Source organism: Crotalus tigris, unplaced genomic scaffold (genome assembly GCF_016545835.1).
Source record: "Crotalus tigris isolate CLP2741 ecotype Arizona unplaced genomic scaffold, ASM1654583v1 scf7180000023598.3388751, whole genome shotgun sequence".
In the NCBI taxonomy this organism is placed as follows: Eukaryota; Metazoa; Chordata; class Lepidosauria; order Squamata; family Viperidae; genus Crotalus; species Crotalus tigris.
In genome coordinates, this window is record NW_024100068.1 from 56,840 (window position 1) to 78,538 (window position 21,699).

The 21,699-nt window shown below is 35.9% G+C and overlaps 1 protein-coding gene across 5 annotated transcripts in view; it reads left to right on the forward strand.

The window, feature by feature from the left end:
- The window catches only part of ESR2 (estrogen receptor 2), a 73,662-nt gene that overhangs the window by 18,506 nt on the left and 33,457 nt on the right, over nucleotides 1-21,699 (forward strand). For 3 of the 5 annotated variants that reach the window (XM_039319527.1, XM_039319526.1, XM_039319528.1), the window contains 3 exons: nucleotides 6,117-6,610; nucleotides 10,663-10,838; nucleotides 15,208-15,324. In XM_039319527.1, coding sequence (XP_039175461.1) covers nucleotides 6,177-6,610; nucleotides 10,663-10,838; nucleotides 15,208-15,324 — 727 coding nt within the window. In that variant the 5' untranslated portion in view covers nucleotides 6,117-6,176. Of the gene's footprint in view, nucleotides 1-6,116; nucleotides 6,611-8,925; nucleotides 8,955-10,662; nucleotides 10,839-15,207; nucleotides 15,325-21,699 lie in introns of those variants that run through there. The other 2 variants (XM_039319529.1, XM_039319530.1) reach the window with 2 other exon arrangements.

Here is a 21,699-nt window from a genome sequence, read left to right on the forward strand (position 1 = left end):
AGCACATCAGTAAATCAATAAAGCTGATAACATCAAGTATTATTAAGAAATTAAAATATTGATTTTTTTATTAGTCAGTGAAAGTTGAGAAACATTATCCAACTCAATCAGCAATTTATGCTTTAATATTATCTAAATCATAATTTCATCCTGTAAATTTATACCATCCACAACTGCTACAATTACATTACAATTAAACATGGTTATTCTATAATCTGTAATGTCCACTTTTGTCATTGTTCATTTTATACATTGCAATTTTTGGATTTACGTGGCTAATGTGGCTGATATGAAAAAAAAACAATTAACTGAATTAAACATTATTGAATTGTAATAATGCAAGTGCTATAAAAGTAATGTAAGATTTGTGGTAATATTGGGGAAGACCTCTACCTGAGGTCTTAGATAATAAGAGGAGAGTAATGAAAATGCAAATAAAATTTGCTGTTTGTTGCTGGAGACCGCAATGCCATTGCCTTCTTTCTAGGGCTGACAGAGAGTGATTAGCCCAAAGTTACCCAGTTGGCTTCACGCCTAGGGGAGATTTACAATTCACCTGACTAGACATTCATTTGTCTGAGACGGTATAGGTTCTCCTGCTTGAGTAGGGGACTGGAATAGAAAACCTCCAAGGTCCCTTACAGCTCCTATTCTATTCTATTCTATTCTATTCTATTCTATTCTATTCTATTCTATTCTATAATTCAGAGTCTCGTTTTTAAGATCAGCTGTATAGGAATCAGCAGTCAGGCTTTAGAAAAGATATTCAGATGTAGGAAAAGACTCTTGAGAATAACATGGACAATCATGAAAACAAACAGATGGATTATAAGATAAGCCATTCCAGGTTTCTCATTTGAGGAATCAATAATCAGGCTCAAATTATCATATTTTGGACACTTTTTATGAAGAGCTAACTCTCTTGAGAAGCCTATAATTCTAAAGAGAAAGAGAAGAAGAAAACCAACAGCAAACTGCACGGGTTTGATGTTAGCATTGGGTGCATTATTGGAAAACTAAACTTGAAGGGCTCTGATGAGGACATATATTATTCTGGAAAAGGTCAATCTATGAAGTCACTAAAAGGTGACATTGACCTGATAGCACATGATCAATTAATCAATAGGAGATCCAAGTGAATTAAAACCAAACATGTACTTTTTTACTATTTATTTTATTAAAGGTATATCTCGTGGCATGGTTAAGTTCATTATCTGCTGTTTGTAGACTTAAGTTATATCAAAGTGGAATTTTGCTGCTTTTGTGATTAATCTGGATTAGGCCACTGTGTACTTAACTGAAAAAAAATCAAATATGCAAGATAGAACATGGCATAGAGAAATGCTGGGCAAAGAAATGAAGAAAGATAAATAGGGGGAAAGCATTATGGTACAAACATAATTAGATTTAATTTACAGGCACATATGTTGATTAACAATTGTATGTACTTTTGTTTTAGAAATCTCTTTTAAGATATATTTTATTCTCAGAAAATGCTGTCTAGGTAAGCTAAACTCTTTTAATGGGATCTGATTTTGGGAACAATCCAGGTTTATATTTTTGAACAGCTTCCTCCTATCTAGCATCCTTCAGCTATAGTGGAATTATAGTTGCTAGAATTTCTGCCAACTTGGTCAACAAATATCTCTTGATAGGATGATTCAAGAAAAATGAAGAAGCATCAGTATTTTCTCTCAAATGTACCTCAATGGCTGATGAATTATATCATGTCTCCTGGACAAACTGCAATGATCTATCTAGAGGTGGGCACAGTTGGCCTTACAAAATTCTTTTTTAGAATTTGTAGAAACTGAATTGACAATTTCTTCCCATTGTTCCTGGAAAAGATATAATTCTACAGACTTTCCTTATGGGCAGGATTTGTTCTTAGTAATGACATAGGAGAAGTGAAACATTTGAAATACCTTAAAGTTGCTGGCATAGGAATCTTTCTAAAGACATATATCAGTAATATTCAACTTTACAACATTTATCTTAATAGGATTTAAATAATCTATTATAGACTGGGCAAAGACTATAATAAAGATATCTGAATTTGAATTTAAACTATCTATTTATATCAACATTGTCAACACCAGAAATAATTGTCACCCTGGCTGCAGTAGCCCTAACTGGAGACTGCTGGAGGCTGGATGATATGGACAAGCTTAAGGTCAAACTTGATCCCCCACTAATTCTGGGGATATTCCATCTCTGACAGAGTTGAACTCCCTGTACAGAACAGGCTAATTTTTGGAAGCCTTCTTGAGTCATACCTCCTGTAGAAAAAAAGATGGCTGTTGTGGCTTAGATGGCTTGGAGAGCTTCACTTGTGTGTGGGTCTTAAAACATTTTAAGTTGTGAGGAGAACTGAAGATGTTTTTGTTTGGACAAAGTCAACTAAACATGCTGCTTTGGTGTTTTGCCTGGGAAGTAATGGAAAAAAGGAGTGGGAAGATATTTCTGTGCATTTAAGGGATATTCTGTTATTTCTTGGTTTTCTTATGTTGATTTAAAAATTAATCCACTAGAAAGAAAATAACCAAAGGCTAGATTCTACAAAACCACCAGGGAAATTTCTATGATATGTTTACCTGTATATACTGAAAAAAACTTTTTTTCTCTGTTTAGGAAGTAAAACTTTCTATGGAACTCACAATGAGTGACAATTATTCTACTTTTACCAGAACTTCAATCTGGAAATTCTAGTCCAGAAATTAGCATTTTTTTTTTTTTACAAAAACCTCATATAGGCTAGCCTTTCCCACTAATTGCCCTCCAAATATGTTCAATTACCAATCCCAGAGAATCAATTTGGAGAAGGTAAATGCAGGTCAATGTTTCTCAACCTTGACAACTTTAAGATGTGTGGACTTTAATTTTCAGATGTCCCTTTAAAGTTGACAAGGTTAACCCTAATGTAAGTGATCTTAGGGTTGGGTAATCAGTGCTTTATTCAGGGCTTTCCCAGCAGAAGGCAACATATTTAGTAGCAGGCTCTGCCTCAATGGATCTGTTCTTATCAGCAATCTGTCTCCCCAGCTCTGCAAAAGTTTAAGACTGCAAAAATTAGGTTAAGGGCTTATAACAGTCCATTCAGCATCTTAGAACTCATAATTTCTCTGGTCTTTTCAGCCTGTTTAAAGTGTCAATTGGATTTAGCTTCCTGCTGAGGCAACATCCTCTTATAGAAGTGAGGATGAAATGAAAATTGGGGAAATATGCTGTCAACAAATGTTTATGAATCAACAGATTGCCAGAATAACTGTTAGAATTAAAAACTGAAGGAAACAGTTCCACCTCTAATGTTGGAATGGTCAGATGAGATGTAAGACTGGTGATGGAAAAGGATAAGCCTCTGCTGCTTGCAGTAGTGTTTTCTTCTAGTAAAGTGGAATTTTATTATTTTGTAGTAACAACACAGGCTGTCCTTAGCAACTATGAGATGGATGCTCTTTTAGATGTCCTAACTATTTAGACTGAATCCAACTCCTAGTTTGTGGAGCCTGTAGGCTCTCCATGTTACCCTGTCATAGATGGTGATCTACTTGACACACAGTGCTGACAGGCTAACAATAATAAAATAAGCAGAAATAAAAAACTTAACACTAATTTAGAGTAACTCAAAAACAACAATGATATCCAGGCAGGTTCTCTAAACACTCAATGCTCAGAGGAAGGTCCAGCTCTTCAGTGCTTTACAAAAAGGAAGCAGGATTGGGGCCATCCAAATCTCAGGAGTTATGCTGTTCCATAGAATCAATGCCATGATATAACAGGTATATTTCCTGGGTACCATTAAATGTCATGACATACTAGAGGGGATCTGGAGCATACCCATACGGTTAGAATCGGTGGATAAGCAAAGATGACTGGAGACAAGTGGTCTTTCAAATCTGACCCTTGGCTATGAAGGGCTTTGTAGGCTTCAATGAATGAGGATGTTGCAGGAGGAATACTTAAGCTATTCAAAGCGCTATCACACATTTCATTTAACTTTTCCATTGAGGGACCAGGAAGCTTTAAACATTGTAGTTGGCAATCTATCTTTTAGTTCTTGTTTATTCTTAGTGCTAAACCATGACCGCTTCTAATTTCCCCTTCCTTCTGAGTATCTCAACTAATGGTATGACCCTTACTCCTTTCTACTGCTGGCTGAGCAGAGTATTGCTACTCCTACTGCATTGTCTTCCTTCTCAGTGCCTCTAGGACTGACTAAAAGGGATATGCAGGAAAGGCGCTCAAAGCCATTTAAAAAGACAAAGGTTGATGGACAAAGTAAGAATTGAAAAACAGTTGCTAAAACTGTTTTAGACAATAGAATGGGGTGGTAGTGATAGTGGTGGTAATGAGATGAAGCCAGTGTTAGTTTCGATTAGGGTCTACAGTAGTTCCCAGTTATCTAGCTTCTGACCTCTGATGATCAATAGAAGATTTGTATTCTAAAATTCAGATAGAAGATTTATATTCTAAACTTCAGAAGTAGTGGTCTCAAGACAGGTGCCAAATTATATGAAAACTATTCTATTTACCGTATATGATTTATTATGCATCTTTGAAGAATAACAAAGTGGCATACTTACTTATATTCAATGCAATCAACCAATATGCATATAAAATCAACATTTTCTGGTAATCTACTGGGGAAAAACCCAGAAGATCATGTTGTAATAGGCAGAAAGACTCCACAGTCCAACCCTGAGCTACATATATTGTCTTCTATGAAAATATATTCCCTTAGGAAGCCACATCAAGTACTGCAACCTATTAAGTTCCTTTCCCCCAGGTCCCTAGCCATCATGTCAAGGAAATATAGCAATAAAGTCTTTGTGATTTTAAAATGCCTCCCCCCCAATATATTAACATAAGTTCACCAGAAAGCAAGTTTAAAATGGGGTAAAAAAATTTGGCCCACCCACTTGGTACCATCATGGCTGTGTTGTCAGACTTCTTGTTATTCACAATCCCATGAGGGAAAACAAGTTGCTGATGACATTATACACTCTGGAGCTTTAAAAGCAGGAGTTAATGATCAATTTGAACTGTGCTCAAATATAAAAAAAATATAGTGAAATTATATTTCCTGACCAGTTCCAGTAAGTAACACAAGCAAAATCTATGGGTGCCATTAGGAATTGCTGGGGGAATAGTCCGCCCTGTTTCACCTGAAGTAACCTACTACTTTCAAGTGTAATCACGGTCACTGTCCCATTATTGGCATTAGAGTATAATTTAACTGCCAGTTGGGTTGACTTTTGTAACTTGTATGTGAAGTGAAAATGGCAGCTTGCTCTTCACTTCAGGTAGCAGAATGCTTAAGGGTTGGAGAAACATTGCAATCGTGAAACCTGCAGTTTTCTGGGCCTGAAATGACCATGGTAAGGCATCTCTGCCCTGAAAATTTGCAGCATGGTTCTACCAACAGTAGGATGAATCTTCCTTGAACGTATATCATTTCTTTGTGGCATAACACCAGCGCTGACACATTTGAGTGCTCACAGTGAAGCTTGTCCCCTTTGTTAATCGCTATTATTACATTAGTTTGATTGGAGATGAGCAACCTTTGGAAGTCTGGAAGCCTTACTTCTTTTTAGAAGGGCAAAAGCCAAGTAGGTTGGTGAGGCTATGATCTAAATTGGGCTGGGTCATATCATGCAAGCATGTAGGCAGAACAAAGGTTTCCATATTTTTTGTTAATGAGTTTTGGGTTGGGAGTCCTGGGCTGTATTTCTTTTTTTAATTTTATTGATGCTGTAGTTTTTGTGTGCTTCTTGCCTCAAATTAGGGGGAAACCATACTACTGAGTTTTGCCTGAGTTGGGGTAAAAGGTTCTTTAAAACTTGGCTCTGGATCCTCAGGTTACCCTCCTCTGAATTAGGTGAATGGGAGATTTCAAGAGAATTATCTTTCCCACCCACAGGCAGTGGATCAGGCAGTTCTCATAGGATCACCATTTTTATGTCTGAGTAGGACTGTTTCTGTACTCGTTGGTCTACTAAAATTGCTATTGTAATATTTTTGCTCCAGATATATATGGCCAGGAAGTGAGGGTGAGGAGGGGGGGATTTTCTTTTTAAAAATGTATTTATGTAGCCTTACGTATTGCTGTTTTCCAGATTAAATGTTGGGGGATGACTGATTAAGAAAGCGACATTTGGCATCCATCTCACTCCAGCATGTCCCTCTGTGCATCGTCTCACAAGGAATGTTCTCATTTGCCACCAATTCAAGATCTCGGATGTAGTAAAAGAGAATCCAAAAGCGCCGTCTCTGAGCACAGCTCTCCCATCCCTTTCAGCTGCAGCCAGGCTGCTCTGACGGTCGAGCACAGCCCCATCTACATTCCATCCTGTTACATGGAGAACAGACCCGACTACTCGGCCATGGCTTTCTACAGCCCTTCGATGATGAATTATAACATTCCAGGCAATTTCAGTGATTCAGAAAATGCCACTTTAAGGCAGGCAGCAAGTCCAAATATGTTGTGGACCAGTCCTGGTCACATATCTCCTCTGACAGTACACTGCCAATCATCGGTTTTATATGCAGAGCAACCGAAAAGCCCTTGGTGTGAAGCCCGACCTGTGGATCACGTCTTACCTATGCACAGGTAATTTTAAAAATTATCTATTTAGTGCTAAATATCCAGTCCAGTGTAATATGACCAAGAAACAGAAAGCAAAATGCTTTAAATGGGGCAAATAGCATGAATTATTTCTCCAGAATTGCTTCTCTGATCAAAGTATTGTTTCTTCCACCCACAATTTGCTTTCAAAGTTGGGAGAGCCAATCAGTGATACCCCATGAATATATATTTTGCCTTTTTGCTTTGAAATAATGAAAAGATAGAAATTCTTAATATTTATCCATGTTCTTAAGTAACTCTTATTTCCATGAGAATATACTGTATGAACACAGTTCAGTCACAGGTTTAGATATTGAAAGTCAGAGCTAAGATGAAATTTGAACTTCCAGACATTTGGTTTGATATTTAGGGGATGATGTAGGAGAAATCTTGGGAAAGGATTTTGATGGTGCAATAAATATATTCAGAAGAGGACTGTTTTTAAAAATATTTCTGAGTTCTTGATAATGTAAAATTGTACCTGCATAATATTTGTGATGTATAGAATTCAGTGGGATTATTTCTCATTGCAAGGCTGATTTTTTTAAGGAAAAAAAGGAGCTATATTTATTAAATAATTTATTTTTTTCTCCTGTACTTGGAGAATTATTTTTTCTGGACCATCCATTTTCTCTGATATGCAATGGGTGGAATTAGCATATGATAGACTCTCAGTATAATTGGACTACAGGAACCTCAAACAAGTCCTGTATTTTGATCCTACAGTGGTCAACTTGGAGACTATGGGAAGTACACAAATAGGACATTAACACAATACCTTTCTGTTTTCCTCAGAACTGGGCACGCAGAGGTGCAGCCCTTCTGATGCTGGAGAAATATATAACTATCAGGGCTAGTAGCCACTGATTGTTTTCTATCCTTCGTTAATTTGTCTAATCCCATGATAAGACTGCCCACATTGGTGGCCATTATTTCATCCTGTGGGAGCAAGTTTAACTTTGTTTTGTTTAATTGATTTACTAAGATGAACAAGGCATTTTGAATCCAAGAGTTTAGACATTTAAAATGCTCCCGCTTTGAGTTCTAGCCATTCTGGAGTTATTTCAACTTTGTAATAGCTTTGTTTTAGTTTGAAACAGGTACTTTAAGCTTAAAAGGAATTTTCCAACCATTCTGAAGCACTCAAAATTTGATTTTAGACCACTCCTAGATTAAAGAGGCATTTTAAGAATTCCTATTTATTTTGAATTTCCCATCATTCAGCTTTATTGTATAACTCTGTGCTTGGAATTTTCATGGAAATTAAAATGATTTTAGAGAGCTCTAGAGTAGAAATCTTGCCAAGTATAGAAATTTAGTAGGTTAGTGGCTATGAAAGTATCTAAAGTTACTGAGCAAAGAATGATACATTTTCTGGATAATACAGAATTTCTTCTGCAAGTAACATAGAGTCTACTTTTTCAAAAACAGTTCACTAATAAGTGACTATGGGAAGATTCCTTGTGTAACAATTAGAAAATGGTGAAATACCTGAATAAAGGTAGGATAGGGAGCCAAGCTGGTCTATTGTTAGGCATAGTGAAACACCTCCACCCTTGCCTGGAAGAAGACAGCCTTGTTCCTTCTGAACTTTCTTTGTGTCAGCCTGCTTAATTAGGAGATAAAATTGTATGTACCCTGAACACATTCTGTCCTTTTTAGCTGGCCTGATTTTGATGATATGGGGAGGATACCAGCACATCATCTATATTAAACTAAGACTGATAGTCTGGTCACCTTAGCAGTATGAAATGGGTGAAGGATATCAGCTTATCCTTTGCCTCAACTAGCAAAATGGTTTTGACCATACGTGAAAAGAAAAAGTTTTTAGTCCAAGAACTTTGGACTAAATACTGTCTCTCACTGTCATGCAAGATTGTAGTCAGCTATAAAATGATGGATAAGAACACCATATATAGCTTTTGGGACTCCCAAAGGTGCCTTTCAAAAGGCAACTGAACTTTTTTGCTTTTGGAAAAGCATCTTGGGGCAACCTTGACCTGGATGATTGATTGAGAATCTCCGTAGACATACAGATTTTGGGATTCTTTATTGAAAAGGGGTAGGATAAAAATGAAGTAAGAATAGAAATTTTGGACATAGTTTGAATTTCAGACAGCTTTGGGTCTGTCTCAGTCATCTGCAATAACTTTCCTCCAGATGTCTTATTGCTGTCATCTCCAGATATCATGGGAGATAGTAACTAACACATCTGGAAGGAACAAGTTGGGGAAGGCTACACGAGCCACTCTTTTAGTGACTTGACAAACCTACAGAATATCTTATTTGAGTGGAATTGTACAATGAAATCCTCCATTACTTTTGAAAGGTAAGTGTAAAGAGTGATTTCTCATCTTCAAAATGCTCTGCCTTTGCACACATTCTCTTTCACAGTTGCACTTCCCCTTCTGTTTCATTTTTGTGGTGCCGTCTTAATGCTGTGTTCATGACATCAATTTATTGCCATGGAAACAATGATTGTGGTATTGAAAATTCATGAATTGTAACTTAAATTAAAAGTTCAAAGATGGAAAGAATATGAACTACATGGAGCCGGCTCCTCCCTTTACTTGATTAACTGAGCATAGGGCATTTTATTTTATTTTTTTTTCCTAATGAAGGATTTTGTTTTCAAATGTGACGTATAAAACTCTGTTTGAGTTTTATAGAGATTTTTTTTAAAGGACACACGCCCTCTTAAGCCTCTCCTCCTTTCTGAAACCCAGAGACATTTGTCACAACTCAGAAATCTACAGATATCTGGATGTGGCTTCTGACTGTAGTGATTTCTTTTCTGCTCATCTGTTTATCAAATCCTTTTGGACTTGCACATTGTCCCTGATCGTTGACAAAAAAGGGAGAAGGCTATCAAATCTCCTTTTACTTAAGAAAGAATAGAGGACATTAAGTTTGTCTCAGAGGTAAAGAATGTAATTCATATGTCCTGTAAAGTGTGCATTTAAGCAGGGATGTTCTGTGATACACTATATGTGTGTAAGTAAAAAAAAAAGTCAGTCTAGAGACGTGTTTTCAAACTTAGCAACTTTAAGATGTGTGGATTTCAACTCCCAGAATTTCTCAACCAGCATGGAGAAAATCAATTCCACACATTTTAAAGTTACCAAGTTTGAGTAACACTGAGGTGGAAGATTCAACCATATGACTGAAACTTTTGAAGGCTTTGATCACACAGTGAAATCCTCTTTTCTAGTTTTTGGGTTTTTTTTTTTACTCCCTTTCCCCCTGTGTAGCTGAAGCAATGTTTCAGGCCTCAAAAAGGAACAAAATACATGTTTAAGTCTTTGCATTTGTCAAATTTCTGATTTGGTGGACCACAGCTTACTTCTTGAACATTTGTTGAAGGAATGTGGTCCATAGCCAGGACAGCCAGAGGTCCCTAGCCAAGACAGCAGATGGAACCAATTTCCCTTCATCACAAAATAAAATCTATACTATTCAAGACCAGTCACTTTTTTTTGTTACATTAGGTTGAAAATCTCAGAAGCCTCTGTTCCTGCCTCTGGCAATTAAAATAGTGAATGAATGAATGGAAATAATAAATGAAATGCCTAGCAATTAATACTCTTTGTGCTTCACTTGGCCTAACAATGTGGCAAAACTAACTTTGCATGTGTATCATAAACTCCTAACTGCACAATGTTCATTCTGCTTAATCACTTTGCTAATTATTACATTCACCAGCCCAAACTAATAACTGCTTAAATGATTGGGGGGAGAATGTGGTAATTGCAATGTAGCACAACATCTGACTTAACATATCTAATGCTTGTCAAGTTTAATATATTGCATGTTTTAATAGCTGGTGCTTGCAAAACCTGGTGTGTTCTGAAGAATAAGTATTTTATTTTTATGATTCTAATCCATGCAAGTTTCTGTAAGATCAAGCTTTCCTTTATTGCACTTCCCACTATGTAAAACTTCATGTGGATGATTTAAAAAAACAGAACACTGTGGAGGCAAAATACAACATTCCTTTGTATTGTATGATGACAGATTTTCTCCTTTTCTGCCACCAGAGACACCCTGAAAAGAAAAAACAGCAGCAGTGACTGTACCAGTCCCACCACAAACAGTCCTGGTTCAAAAAGAGATGCACATTTCTGTGCTGTATGTAGTGATTATGCGTCTGGATATCACTATGGGGTTTGGTCATGTGAAGGCTGTAAAGCCTTCTTCAAAAGAAGCATCCAAGGTAGGGAAAACAGGAAATCCTGGGGAAAGAATTCATTTGAATGCAATAATTTTTATAAGAATCTGAAGATAAATTGCACAGAGCAACCAGGGAGATGTGCAGAGGAGGGTCAAAAAAGTCAAGATGACAGCCAACATCAAACCCCGCCCCTTTTATATGTAGATCATGATGCAATCAAAAAGAGGAGCACTTCAATTTATGTAGTTACAATTATCATTTGGAATTTTTGACCCAATCCCATTGTAGACCCACTTGAGACCGCATCTTAATTAAATTAGCACAACATTTTGGAGAGGGCTTAAGGCTATACTACATATACTGCAGAACTGGGTTATATTTTTTTTCTATTTTGTGAAAAGTTTCTCTCCTTTTTCCTCCTTCCAAAACAAAGTGTGAAGTTTAGTTTTGGATTTATTTTATAATTTTGGGTATTTCTCAAAATGTTTGACATGGTGCACTTGAAATTAAGGGACAATACACAAGCTGATACTCCCTAACACCAGACAAACAAACAACTAAAATATTATAGCATCTGCATGATTATTGTAGCATTTCAGAGAGATTTTAGAAGAGATTTAGCAATGTGCATGATAAATTGAATTATTATGTATAGTTACTAATAATTTAGCATTGATTACTGATCACTGTATTTCTTTCTATTATTAATAACATCTTATAAGCTTTCTATTTTTTTAATCACTGAAACTTCTTTAGGTTTTATTGTCCCAACATTTACTGAGTTGGTAGAATTATGGAAGGATACTTTTCTATTGGGAAACTGAACTGTTTGATAGTTTTGGTGCAGCGCTACATGGTCTGTCTCAAATGTATATATAGGGAGTTGTCAAACTGTGTCTTGGAATGGTAATTTGTGAGCAAGAAAGCTTACAAAAAAGGACAATACTTAACCTTATCCTTATCCAGATAGAACAAGGAGAAACCAAAAATGAAAGCCCTGTAGTACAGTAATAAACTAAGACTTCCATTCAACTGTAGGTTTTCCTTCCTTCCTTCCTTCCTTCCTTCCTTCCTTCCTTCCCGCTAACTTTTTCAGTTTGAATAAAGCGTTAGATAATTTAATATCAGAAAAACAGAACAGTACCATTCATTTTATACAGAGATGCTGTATAATTAGAAAGAAAAGGGAATATTAAAGTTTAACTAAATAAGAAATGTTTCCAATATTTACAAATTTCAAAAATTAATCTGAATCTGTACTTAACCCCAAAAAGCAACATATAGATACAAAAGATAAAGCTTTGGAAGACCTCCTATGTTTGCAAAAGTATGGGAAAGCAGCCCCGAAGCATAAATCATACCTTGATTTAGGGGAATATTGGCCAACTCTGTCGGAGAGATAGGGCTAACTACTTAAATTTTAATTTTAAGATCTCTATTTATTGTTTTAATGTTTTATATGGCATTTTTATTGAATGATTGCTGCCTAGAGTTGTGTTTGGTGAGATGGATGGCATATAAGTTTAATAAATTTAAAAAATGAATGGACATTGAATGGAACATCATTGAAAAGGGCATCAAAGAGCATTTTTTTTCATATTCCATTTAAGATTTCCTTTTCATTCCCAATTATATTAAAATAGTAGACTCAAAAATAGGTCTTAAAGTATCAGGCGCTCTTCACTTTTAGATTCACCATTAAAACTGGACTCATTTCTTCAACAACAATAATAATAATAATAATAATAATAATAATAATAAAGTTGGAAGAGACCTTGGAGGTCATCGAGCCCAACCCCCTGCTCAGGCAGGAAACCCTACACCATTTCAGACAAATGGTATCAGGTAGTTGATGAAATCTACTGATTAAAAATCAAAGTCCCATTTTCAATGGCAATTATGAAAAATCTCACAGTTTGGTTCTAGGCATATTTGCTCAGATTTTTGCTTACTTCAGAAATATTTATGTACATTGTTTCAGTCCCAGGACAAATTCCTTCCCCATATTTATTTTAATATTTATGTTTATAATTAAGAAAATATTGTTCAATGAGACTTACTCCAATGTAACTTCAGTTAGGAATGTTAAGCCTCAGATCTGTAGGAACAGTATGAAGTGGGATGCAAGAAATTAAGGTAATTGAAAAAAGTAAAATGTTTACCTGGCATATGATTTGGTGAACTACACTTTAGAACTGGACAAGATAACCTTTTGAAGGCCATGACATATGCTGGAGACCTGGCATGACAACATTTTTATCTTTTTTCCAGGGGACCTTTGATTATAATCAACCTTCACTGCCAAACACTGAATTCACATCTGTTCTATACAGACTGTTTTCCAAAAAGTGTTCAGCAGTTTCCCAAAGCAGATTTTTCTATGCATAATAAATTGGGTTGGGTTTTTTGTGTTCTTTTTGGTAATAGCATCAATGAAAACCAGCCCCTTCCTTAAATGCACAGACCCACTTGATAAAGCTGATAGAGACCAAGCTTCCTTTTAGTTGGAATGACTCTCTGAATAATGTGAGAAAATTATTAGATTTCCTTACAAGAGGCCATTTTGGGAGCAGATTTGGAGTGGGCAAGTGGTTTTCAGGGAGAAGGAATGATTTATAGTTGTATTCTTCCCTTCCACCCTTTTTTTCCTCCAAGTAACCAGCAAATCTGTCTCTATCACTTTGGACTTTTAGATGTGTGCTTGTAGAACTTATAAACCTGAAGATGAAGAAAACAGATGAAATAAAGATTATAACAGAATAACAGAGTTGGAAGGGACCTTGGAGGTCTTCTAGTCCAACCTCCTGCTTAAGCAGGAGATCCTATACCATTCCAGACAAGTGACTGTCCAGTCTTCTCTTAAAAGCCTCCAGTGATGGAGCACCCACAACTTCTGAAGGCAAGCCATTCCACTGGTTAATTGTTAAGTAGAGCTATATTTTATTAGGACACTGCGATTCAGAAATGGAAGACACATTTACAGTATAAGAAGAGATAAAGAATCATTTTTATAATCTGCATCTAGGTCTTAATTGCATGTCAAGTTCTTATTCTTGTAGCCAAGTCTAACATAATAATCTAATAGGAATCTGTCTTTATTCTTAATATAAATTGATTCTGAGGATTTTTCTTATAAGGCATGAGAGGTAGAATGGTAAAATTGTTTGGTACCAACCAATTACATTTTTACGTGATTTTTTTCCTTTTCCTCATATACACAATAATTCTTAGGCTAAACTAGGAGAGCAAAATTTGGCCATAACCTCCTAATGACCTTGATGTCTTATCAAACATTTCACTCAGAACATCATGGTCTAAATCCAGGCATTCAACTCCAAACATCATATATAGTATAGCCTCTAGACAAAGGTTGAGATAAAATGTTACTAAGAAAATTTGCCTTCATTTGCCTTTATTTTTGAACAGCTATAATTTGCTTTCATTATCATTCGGCCAGAATTTGTATTATCGACTCCCCTTTTAAAAGGGAGCCCGCTTGTCAAATAAATTTAAGAAAAACCATCTGCTTTGAGTAATTCTCAATATCAATTGGGGATATATGATTTTTTTTCCACAAATTGGCATTTCTCTATTTCTCCACAGAACGAAATGACTGTCTTTCCAGATTCTCCTTGGTCTCTACTGAATCTTGGTAGAAAGGTTAAATCTAGTCCAAGGATGAGAAACCTAAAAAGAAATATTTTAATTCTCTCATGTTGTATTTGCAAAAGCAAAACAAAAGCCTCTTCTGCTGATCACAGTCCTTTTCTGTGGTATACTTGTCACAATTTGCCTCTTTCTACTAAAAGGTCTTTCAAAATGTATGTGCTGCTTTCATTGAGAACTGAGGCATACAGGATTGTCTTGGTCTTTAGCCCTTTTACATGCTGTATTTCTCTATTGATTAGCCTTTCAAATAAGTTCTCAAAGATTATAAGCCGATAACACTTCTATTATTCTATTCTTTTCCTTTAGCACCCATGCATCTAAGGAAGATCCTCCTTTCCCCAGCTGCTTGACAGTTGGAGGACATGTTTATTCTCAATCCTCTCCATTGGCAAGCTGCAATCTTAAGTGCTCTGATTAAGCAAATTAATGCAATGAGACAGCTCTAATGAACACATAGCCCTAACAAAACATGCATCTTCATTGAATGAGGGAAGAAAGAACACATTTTTTCCATGTTTGTGTTGCTAAGATGCTCTTTGTTAGCTCAAGGACACATGTGACTCTTTTGGGTCACCCTTCCTCTGTCTGGGGTTCTCCAAGGACAGTCTAACCAGATGTGTTTCCCACACTAGAACTAGTAGCTAGCTCAAGAAATAAAATACCTTTTCTCCGAAACAAGGACGAAATCTATGACTTTATCACAGTATTTTTAAAATGTACCTTCTCTTATCCCTCCCTCCAGGGCACAATGATTACATTTGTCCGGCGACAAACCAATGTACAATAGATAAAAACAGGCGCAAAAGTTGCCAGGCCTGCCGACTCCGGAAATGTTATGAAGTAGGGATGATGAAATGTGGTAAGTTCTTTGCTCCTTTGGGCATTTTCTCTTATAGAGTTTCTCATATAAATTTTTGCTTAAATTCCAAAGCAGATACACACTCTGATTCAGAAACACAGTTATGCACGTATAAATTCCATTAATTTCAGTAGTAGGTGGATCTGAAGCTTTGTTTGATTACTGAAGCTCTGCTTCATCCTACTTTGGGTAAGAAAAAGAATTTGGTGAAGAACTCACCCCAGCAAATTTTTATCAGTGCTTTAAGCTACTGTACTAACTTCCCAGTTAGAACAACTTCCCCAATTTCTTTCCTCCAGATGTGAGAGGTTCCAGGTTCCAGAATTGCCTGGGAATTTAGCTGTTAATCATTTAGATAGGAAATTCTAAGTGCAACAAAACATCTACAAAAGTACTAGTATTAAAGTACTAAAGTGAGATTAGGCTATGATAGAGGCATGAATGGAAATCTTCCATAAACTGTTCCCTGTGAGACTTTAAAGAGACTAGTTGAAGATATTATTGAATTTCAAATTCTCATGACTTCTGCTCTGTTGTTTTTCAACAGGTCCATTAGGAAATATGCAAAAATATTATAATAATCTATGGGTTGTGTGTCTTTGTTTGCATTATTTGAGTTAGTGTAAGTACCCAACTCACATAAATTTACTAGGATGTTGTTCTGTCTTTGCCTTCTTCCCACATAAAGACCCACTTGTCCCTTGGAGATAGCTGACTGCGCAAACTTCCTTGATTTGTCAACTATGTATAGATTGTGTGATTCCTGTTGCATTTTGCCCAGATTGTGGCTTGGTTACATTTTTATTACCCTACTGAATTAACATCTAAGAGAAGTATCCTAGAGAATCAATGGTAATTTACAATTGGTGAAATTTTTGGCTGATGCAACAAGCTTGATTTGATATACATTTTACATTATGTACTAACTTTTCCAGAGACTTGCAATGTGTACATGAGATATGTAATGCAGAAATGTCTTTCTTATCTTCTTATCTCCATTTTATGTTCTGGTTCAGTGAAGCCTCTTAAAACAGCTTATAGTTTTAACATCACAGTTTCATGAGTACTAAGAAAATTTAGTGAAAAAAATTCAATGAAAAATTCAGTCTTAGAAAATTCAGTGAAAAGGGTTTAGCGATGCATATAAATACAAACACCAACAACAGTTGCAAATCAGAGAGAAACATCAACAGTACCCCAAAAAGAATATACTTAACCCAGGGTCCTGATGATGTTCATTTGAAATTATGGTATCTACCATATAGCCTGGACTTCATTTCCACTCTTGCCCATTAGGACAGCAGTGGCCTAACACACAAGCTTCATCTCCAGACATCCAACAATCCCTGTGCAGACATCAATGAGCATTTTATGTGCTGAGCATTAAGAACTGCTGTGGAGAGTTTTCAAGCATACCAGTATTCAATGATTAGGCACATTAATAAGGTGTTACTATAGTCTGCTTGTCAACAATTTTAATTAAATGTGTCCCTATCAGGATCTGTAGAGGCAGCCATGCATCCCAGGTGTTGGTAGTGGAGTCTGCATGTATTTTGGGGGAATGGACATTTTTATACTTTCTGCAACCAGGCTAAATCTTTGCAGGGGATAGAGTCTCTGAATAGTAGCTAAAAAGGATTTTCCCAACTGTTTTAGTAATAATATGATGTTCCTATCCTGTCCTATATTTTCCTCCAGAAGCTACTTGATACTGTCACAGGTGGCCTGGCACAATAATGAAGCTGTCCATATATAAATGTGTACAGAATGTACGTACTTTGGGACTATGAGTTCATTGGTTGGTGGGGAGGAGGAACTGTTTAGCATATACAAAGGATTCCTTCTTAAAGCAATAAGAGTGGGAATCTTTTATCTTTCCAGAATAGGCATGAAGATAGTACAACTTTTAAATGATTTATTTTTATATGGTTGCTTCTTTTCCTTGCAATTTTGAATTATGTTTTCATTTCAGCTTTGATTACATCCTGGTCAGGGCATCAATAACAGCCAATGATCTGCTATTACTTAACACAAAATGTTTATGTGCAAACCACTTTTTGAAATATTGAAAATGTATAGATAGATATTTGAAATCATAATAAAATGAACTTAAGTGATGAATGACAAGATATCTTCCAGTGCTTATTCTTTTGTTAATAAACAATAACAACAAACCCCAAGCACAAGTAACCAAGTGTACTATGAATTTTTAAGTATACAATCTTTATTCTGTTTAATTATTCTGTTAACTACTATACTCTTCAGCCCAAATTGGTACCTGTTCAAATGACTGGCTGAAGAACATGGTAGTTGTAATCCAGCACAACATCTGAATATATGTAGTGCTTGTCAAATATTCTAGTTTATTATATTATATCTGAATTGCTGATTCTTGCAAAACCCTGGTAGGCTTTGAAGAATAAATATTAAATTAATATTCCTAAACTCAGATCAAATCATTTCCTGTGACTTTATTTTATTATTTTCTCAAGATTTAAATATTCTGGTTGTAAATATGCATTTTGATCACACGTACATTCATTTTTACTTTATTCATATATGTATACAAGAAATCATTTGAGAGAGAAGATTTGTATTTTTTCAAAATACAAGAATGCTTTCTTAAACTCCTGAGTAACAGAATGCAGAGCAATTTTTTAAAGAAAAATATTATTCACATTGTGCTTTTCTACTGCACTTGAAGTTTTCAGTCTTTTAATCTGTTTTCCATGAACAAAACAATATCTTACTTATTAGGAGTCTTGCCCATAAATTCAACCATCATCTCTTTATTCTGGGAGATGAAAATGGAATATATATACATACATTGAAATCAAAGCTAAATTCTCTCAGCTTAACAATGCAGATTATTTGCAGGACAACTGTACAGTAGTATGTCAGCCTTGATTTCAGGTTGCTTAGATAAAAATAAGCATATCTCAACAGCAGAAGGGATCAAATGCTCACCTGATCACTTAAAAGGAAAACCTTCTATTGTTCAACATGCATCTGTTAATTTAAAATAAATCAACATTAACAATACACTGAGATGGGGTGTAAAGTAAGAACTATTCTCTGCCCCACAATCATGAAGGTATGAATCTCATACTTATCCACCATGGTTTGATCAGGTTACATTACAATTTCAATCAAAACAACACAGCAGTTCACCAGCCCATATGTGACATTTATGACTGGGTATTTAGCCAATGGCTGATTATTGATCATTGTTGAACAAATATAAAATGTGTGCTTTTCCAAGAATAAAATTCCATTGACTAAATTTAAAATTTCACTGTCCATTCTGAAATCTTATAGTGATCTCACATTTTCCATAGATAACCAAAGTAAACTATAAATATCCAAAAATAGGCCCTATAACACCATGCAGTTCCTTTTGAGAAGATATGAATCATAATAAAACTGAGAAATAACAGTACCTGCATGAGATGGTGAAGATGATGGAAGAGGAAGAGAAAGTTGAAAGGAGGATATTAATCACTTTCCCAACTGGATACCCTCCTGATGTATTCAAATTTCCTTAGCTGGCCTATTTGGAGAAGGCTGATCTCTGCACAATTTCAATTCTTCCTGCCATCCCTGTCACATTTTGATTTTCTTGTTTTCTTTGTTTGAATTTTCTTTGACAAATAAAAAATAAATTAAAAGGTGGTGCCCTTCTTTGGAGAAAAGGCTAGATCTGAATACAAGTATTAGGTTTGTTGAGTGAATCTTTGCTACTCATAGATATACTTTCTTGTTTATCTCTGAATTATATATCTCCTCTGACTTCAGAAAGTGATGCTTCTCTATTTGCAAAAATGTAGAAGAATACAGTGTTGTCTCAATGTGAATTAGGAAGTAGACAATTAGGAGATAGACAGGTAAGAGAGGTTAGACATGTAAGAGGGACTAGAAGCATTTTGATGACCTGCAAGATCCATACTTTGGATCAGGTTTCCCAACCTTGGCAACTTTAAGACATATGGACATCAGTTACTAGGATTCCCCAACATGGGGAGTTGAAGTCCACATATCTTAAAGTTGCCATGGTTGGGAATTCCTGCTTTAGATATTTAGTCCAGCTTCAGCAGTTTTAATGTTTGCAATTGGTGCCTATTTGCTTATTCTTTATTAAATTTATTTTCTGCCCATCTCACCACAAGATGACTCCTACACTGTATTTTACTTGTATGTTTATACCTAAAAGAAATAATTCAAAAATAAGGATCTGGTGTTCGTTAATCCATCTGAAAATGTAGCTCTGTAATATGTCCCTAGAACTTCTCACTGCTTTTTTTTCTTGTCAGTAATAAGGAAAAAAAATATAATAGTCCGAGAACCTATGATCAAATATTTAAACAAAAAATGGTATGAATAATTTTAGATTTGAGAACAGGAGAAATAGGACCAGTGATTGCTTCCATTGAAGCTTTAAATAGATCTAATGCACAGTATTCTTTTAAGGCTTAATAGTTGTAAATCACCAATATGCCCCGTACTGGCTGAAATTATGCTTTCGCTCTTGAAATGGAAATTGGCAGTGGAATGCTAGTGTGCCAAAGCACTGTGGCAGGAGGTCCATGGTTCTGTCAGTGAAAGTGGCTTGAGTGTTATGTGAAAAATGGCAAATGGGACTGGTGCAAAAATGTTATCGCTTTCGAAAGGAAACTTAGTTACTTTCTTTGAGAAATCCTTGTCTGTGTTTCTGAAAAGACCATGGGCCAAACTGGTTATGGATCTCAGTCTGAATTGGAAAGGACATTGAAAACCCTGAGCCTTTTTTGGTGGTGATGAGACTGTCTAAAATTTAATATGGAGCAAAGGATTTATTGTCAGTTATTTGTTTTCTACAGAAATATATTGGTGGGAGATTGTTAAATTTTTGCAGTTTACCTGAGTCTTGTTAGAAAAAAAAAAATCTAATGTTGCGATTGTGAAAAACAATTTAATGTTGTGATCATGAATGATAGTGAGACAATGTGGACGGGGGCACTGAAGAAGGATCTTCTCACAGAACCTAGTTCCATTTCTTCAGAAAGTGAGAAGGACACAACAGGATACAGACTGAGTTCACACACCCTGCTGCATAACCATAATGTGATTCATTTGGTTTTGTCTTCCATAAATGAATGCAGTCATTGTAGTTTGGAACCAGGCTTTCTGATTGAGTAAGATGCAGCCACTCAGCCAAGTGGCTTTACTCAGTAAACATAGTTAAATAAACTTGATTTTGCACAATGTAGGAAATCAATCATCAACCAACTCTGCATTGCTATCTCTAAGGCTAATGAAACAACTTTCCTCATAGATATGAATTATATTCTATCAACAATTAAAATGACTATATGTGCTGGCTGTTAATGTGTGAATCAGTGGACATAATGAGAACACCAGAATAGATTTGAATTCTTAACAATTATGCACACTTTGAGGATGTGTTTTCAGTCCTATGGCCCCTTGTGTATGGGGAGCAAAGTTGCTACCAGGAATCCTTCTGTTGATTCATAAATTGCAATATCTGCTCTGAAATGGAAGATTAGAGATTGAAGTAGACTATCATCTAAAGAATATATGTTTTTATTGGGCTAAATTCTGCAGTTTGGTTTTGTATTGAGAATAGTTTGGGAAAAATAATATGAAAGTAGTGTCTTCTTGAGAACTTTTGTCACACCAGTGGATTCCTGAAAGTTAAAACCAGGACCTTGACAATAATTCACAATTCTGAATATGGGTAGCAGAGGAATAAAATTAATACAACATTGAAAAAAGAAAATACTGTAAACCTAGTGCCTTAGATTCAAAGTAAGGTATAAGGAAGAGGCGATACATTTATTTAGAGGCCTTGAGAAACTGAGTCACATGTCCTCTCAAATCTGTCCTCCAGAACTCCGGGTGTTTTTTTGCCCACAACTTGTCTTACTTTTTTCAGTGCTGGCTGGGTGCTCCTCTTGCATTGCTGGAAGAGCTGAGAGGATGCAGAGTCCCAGCACTTCAGCTGCTGAATCTCTTTTGCCAATTTTCTGATATTGATACCCGAATGAGCCAGGATGGACAGAACCATTTATTCAGGAAGAGAGTAGGTACTCTTTTTTGCCAATATAACATCCATTTTCAAGGCATCTAGATTAGTAGAGGAAAGCTGAGGGGGCATGGAATATCGCTTTAATTTGGGGGTGGATATGTGTGTGTCCCCCCACCAGGTTTAAGAATAATTTTAGGTCCAAATAAATATTTTTTTAGTCTTGTTGTTGGACTCCTATCTCTTTTTCTTCTTACTGTCAGTTTGCTTTCCTCCCCACTGCCACTCCTTAGACAGTTTTCAACTGCCTTCCCCAATTTTGTGCTATTAGTATTTGAGAAATTTCAGTTTTC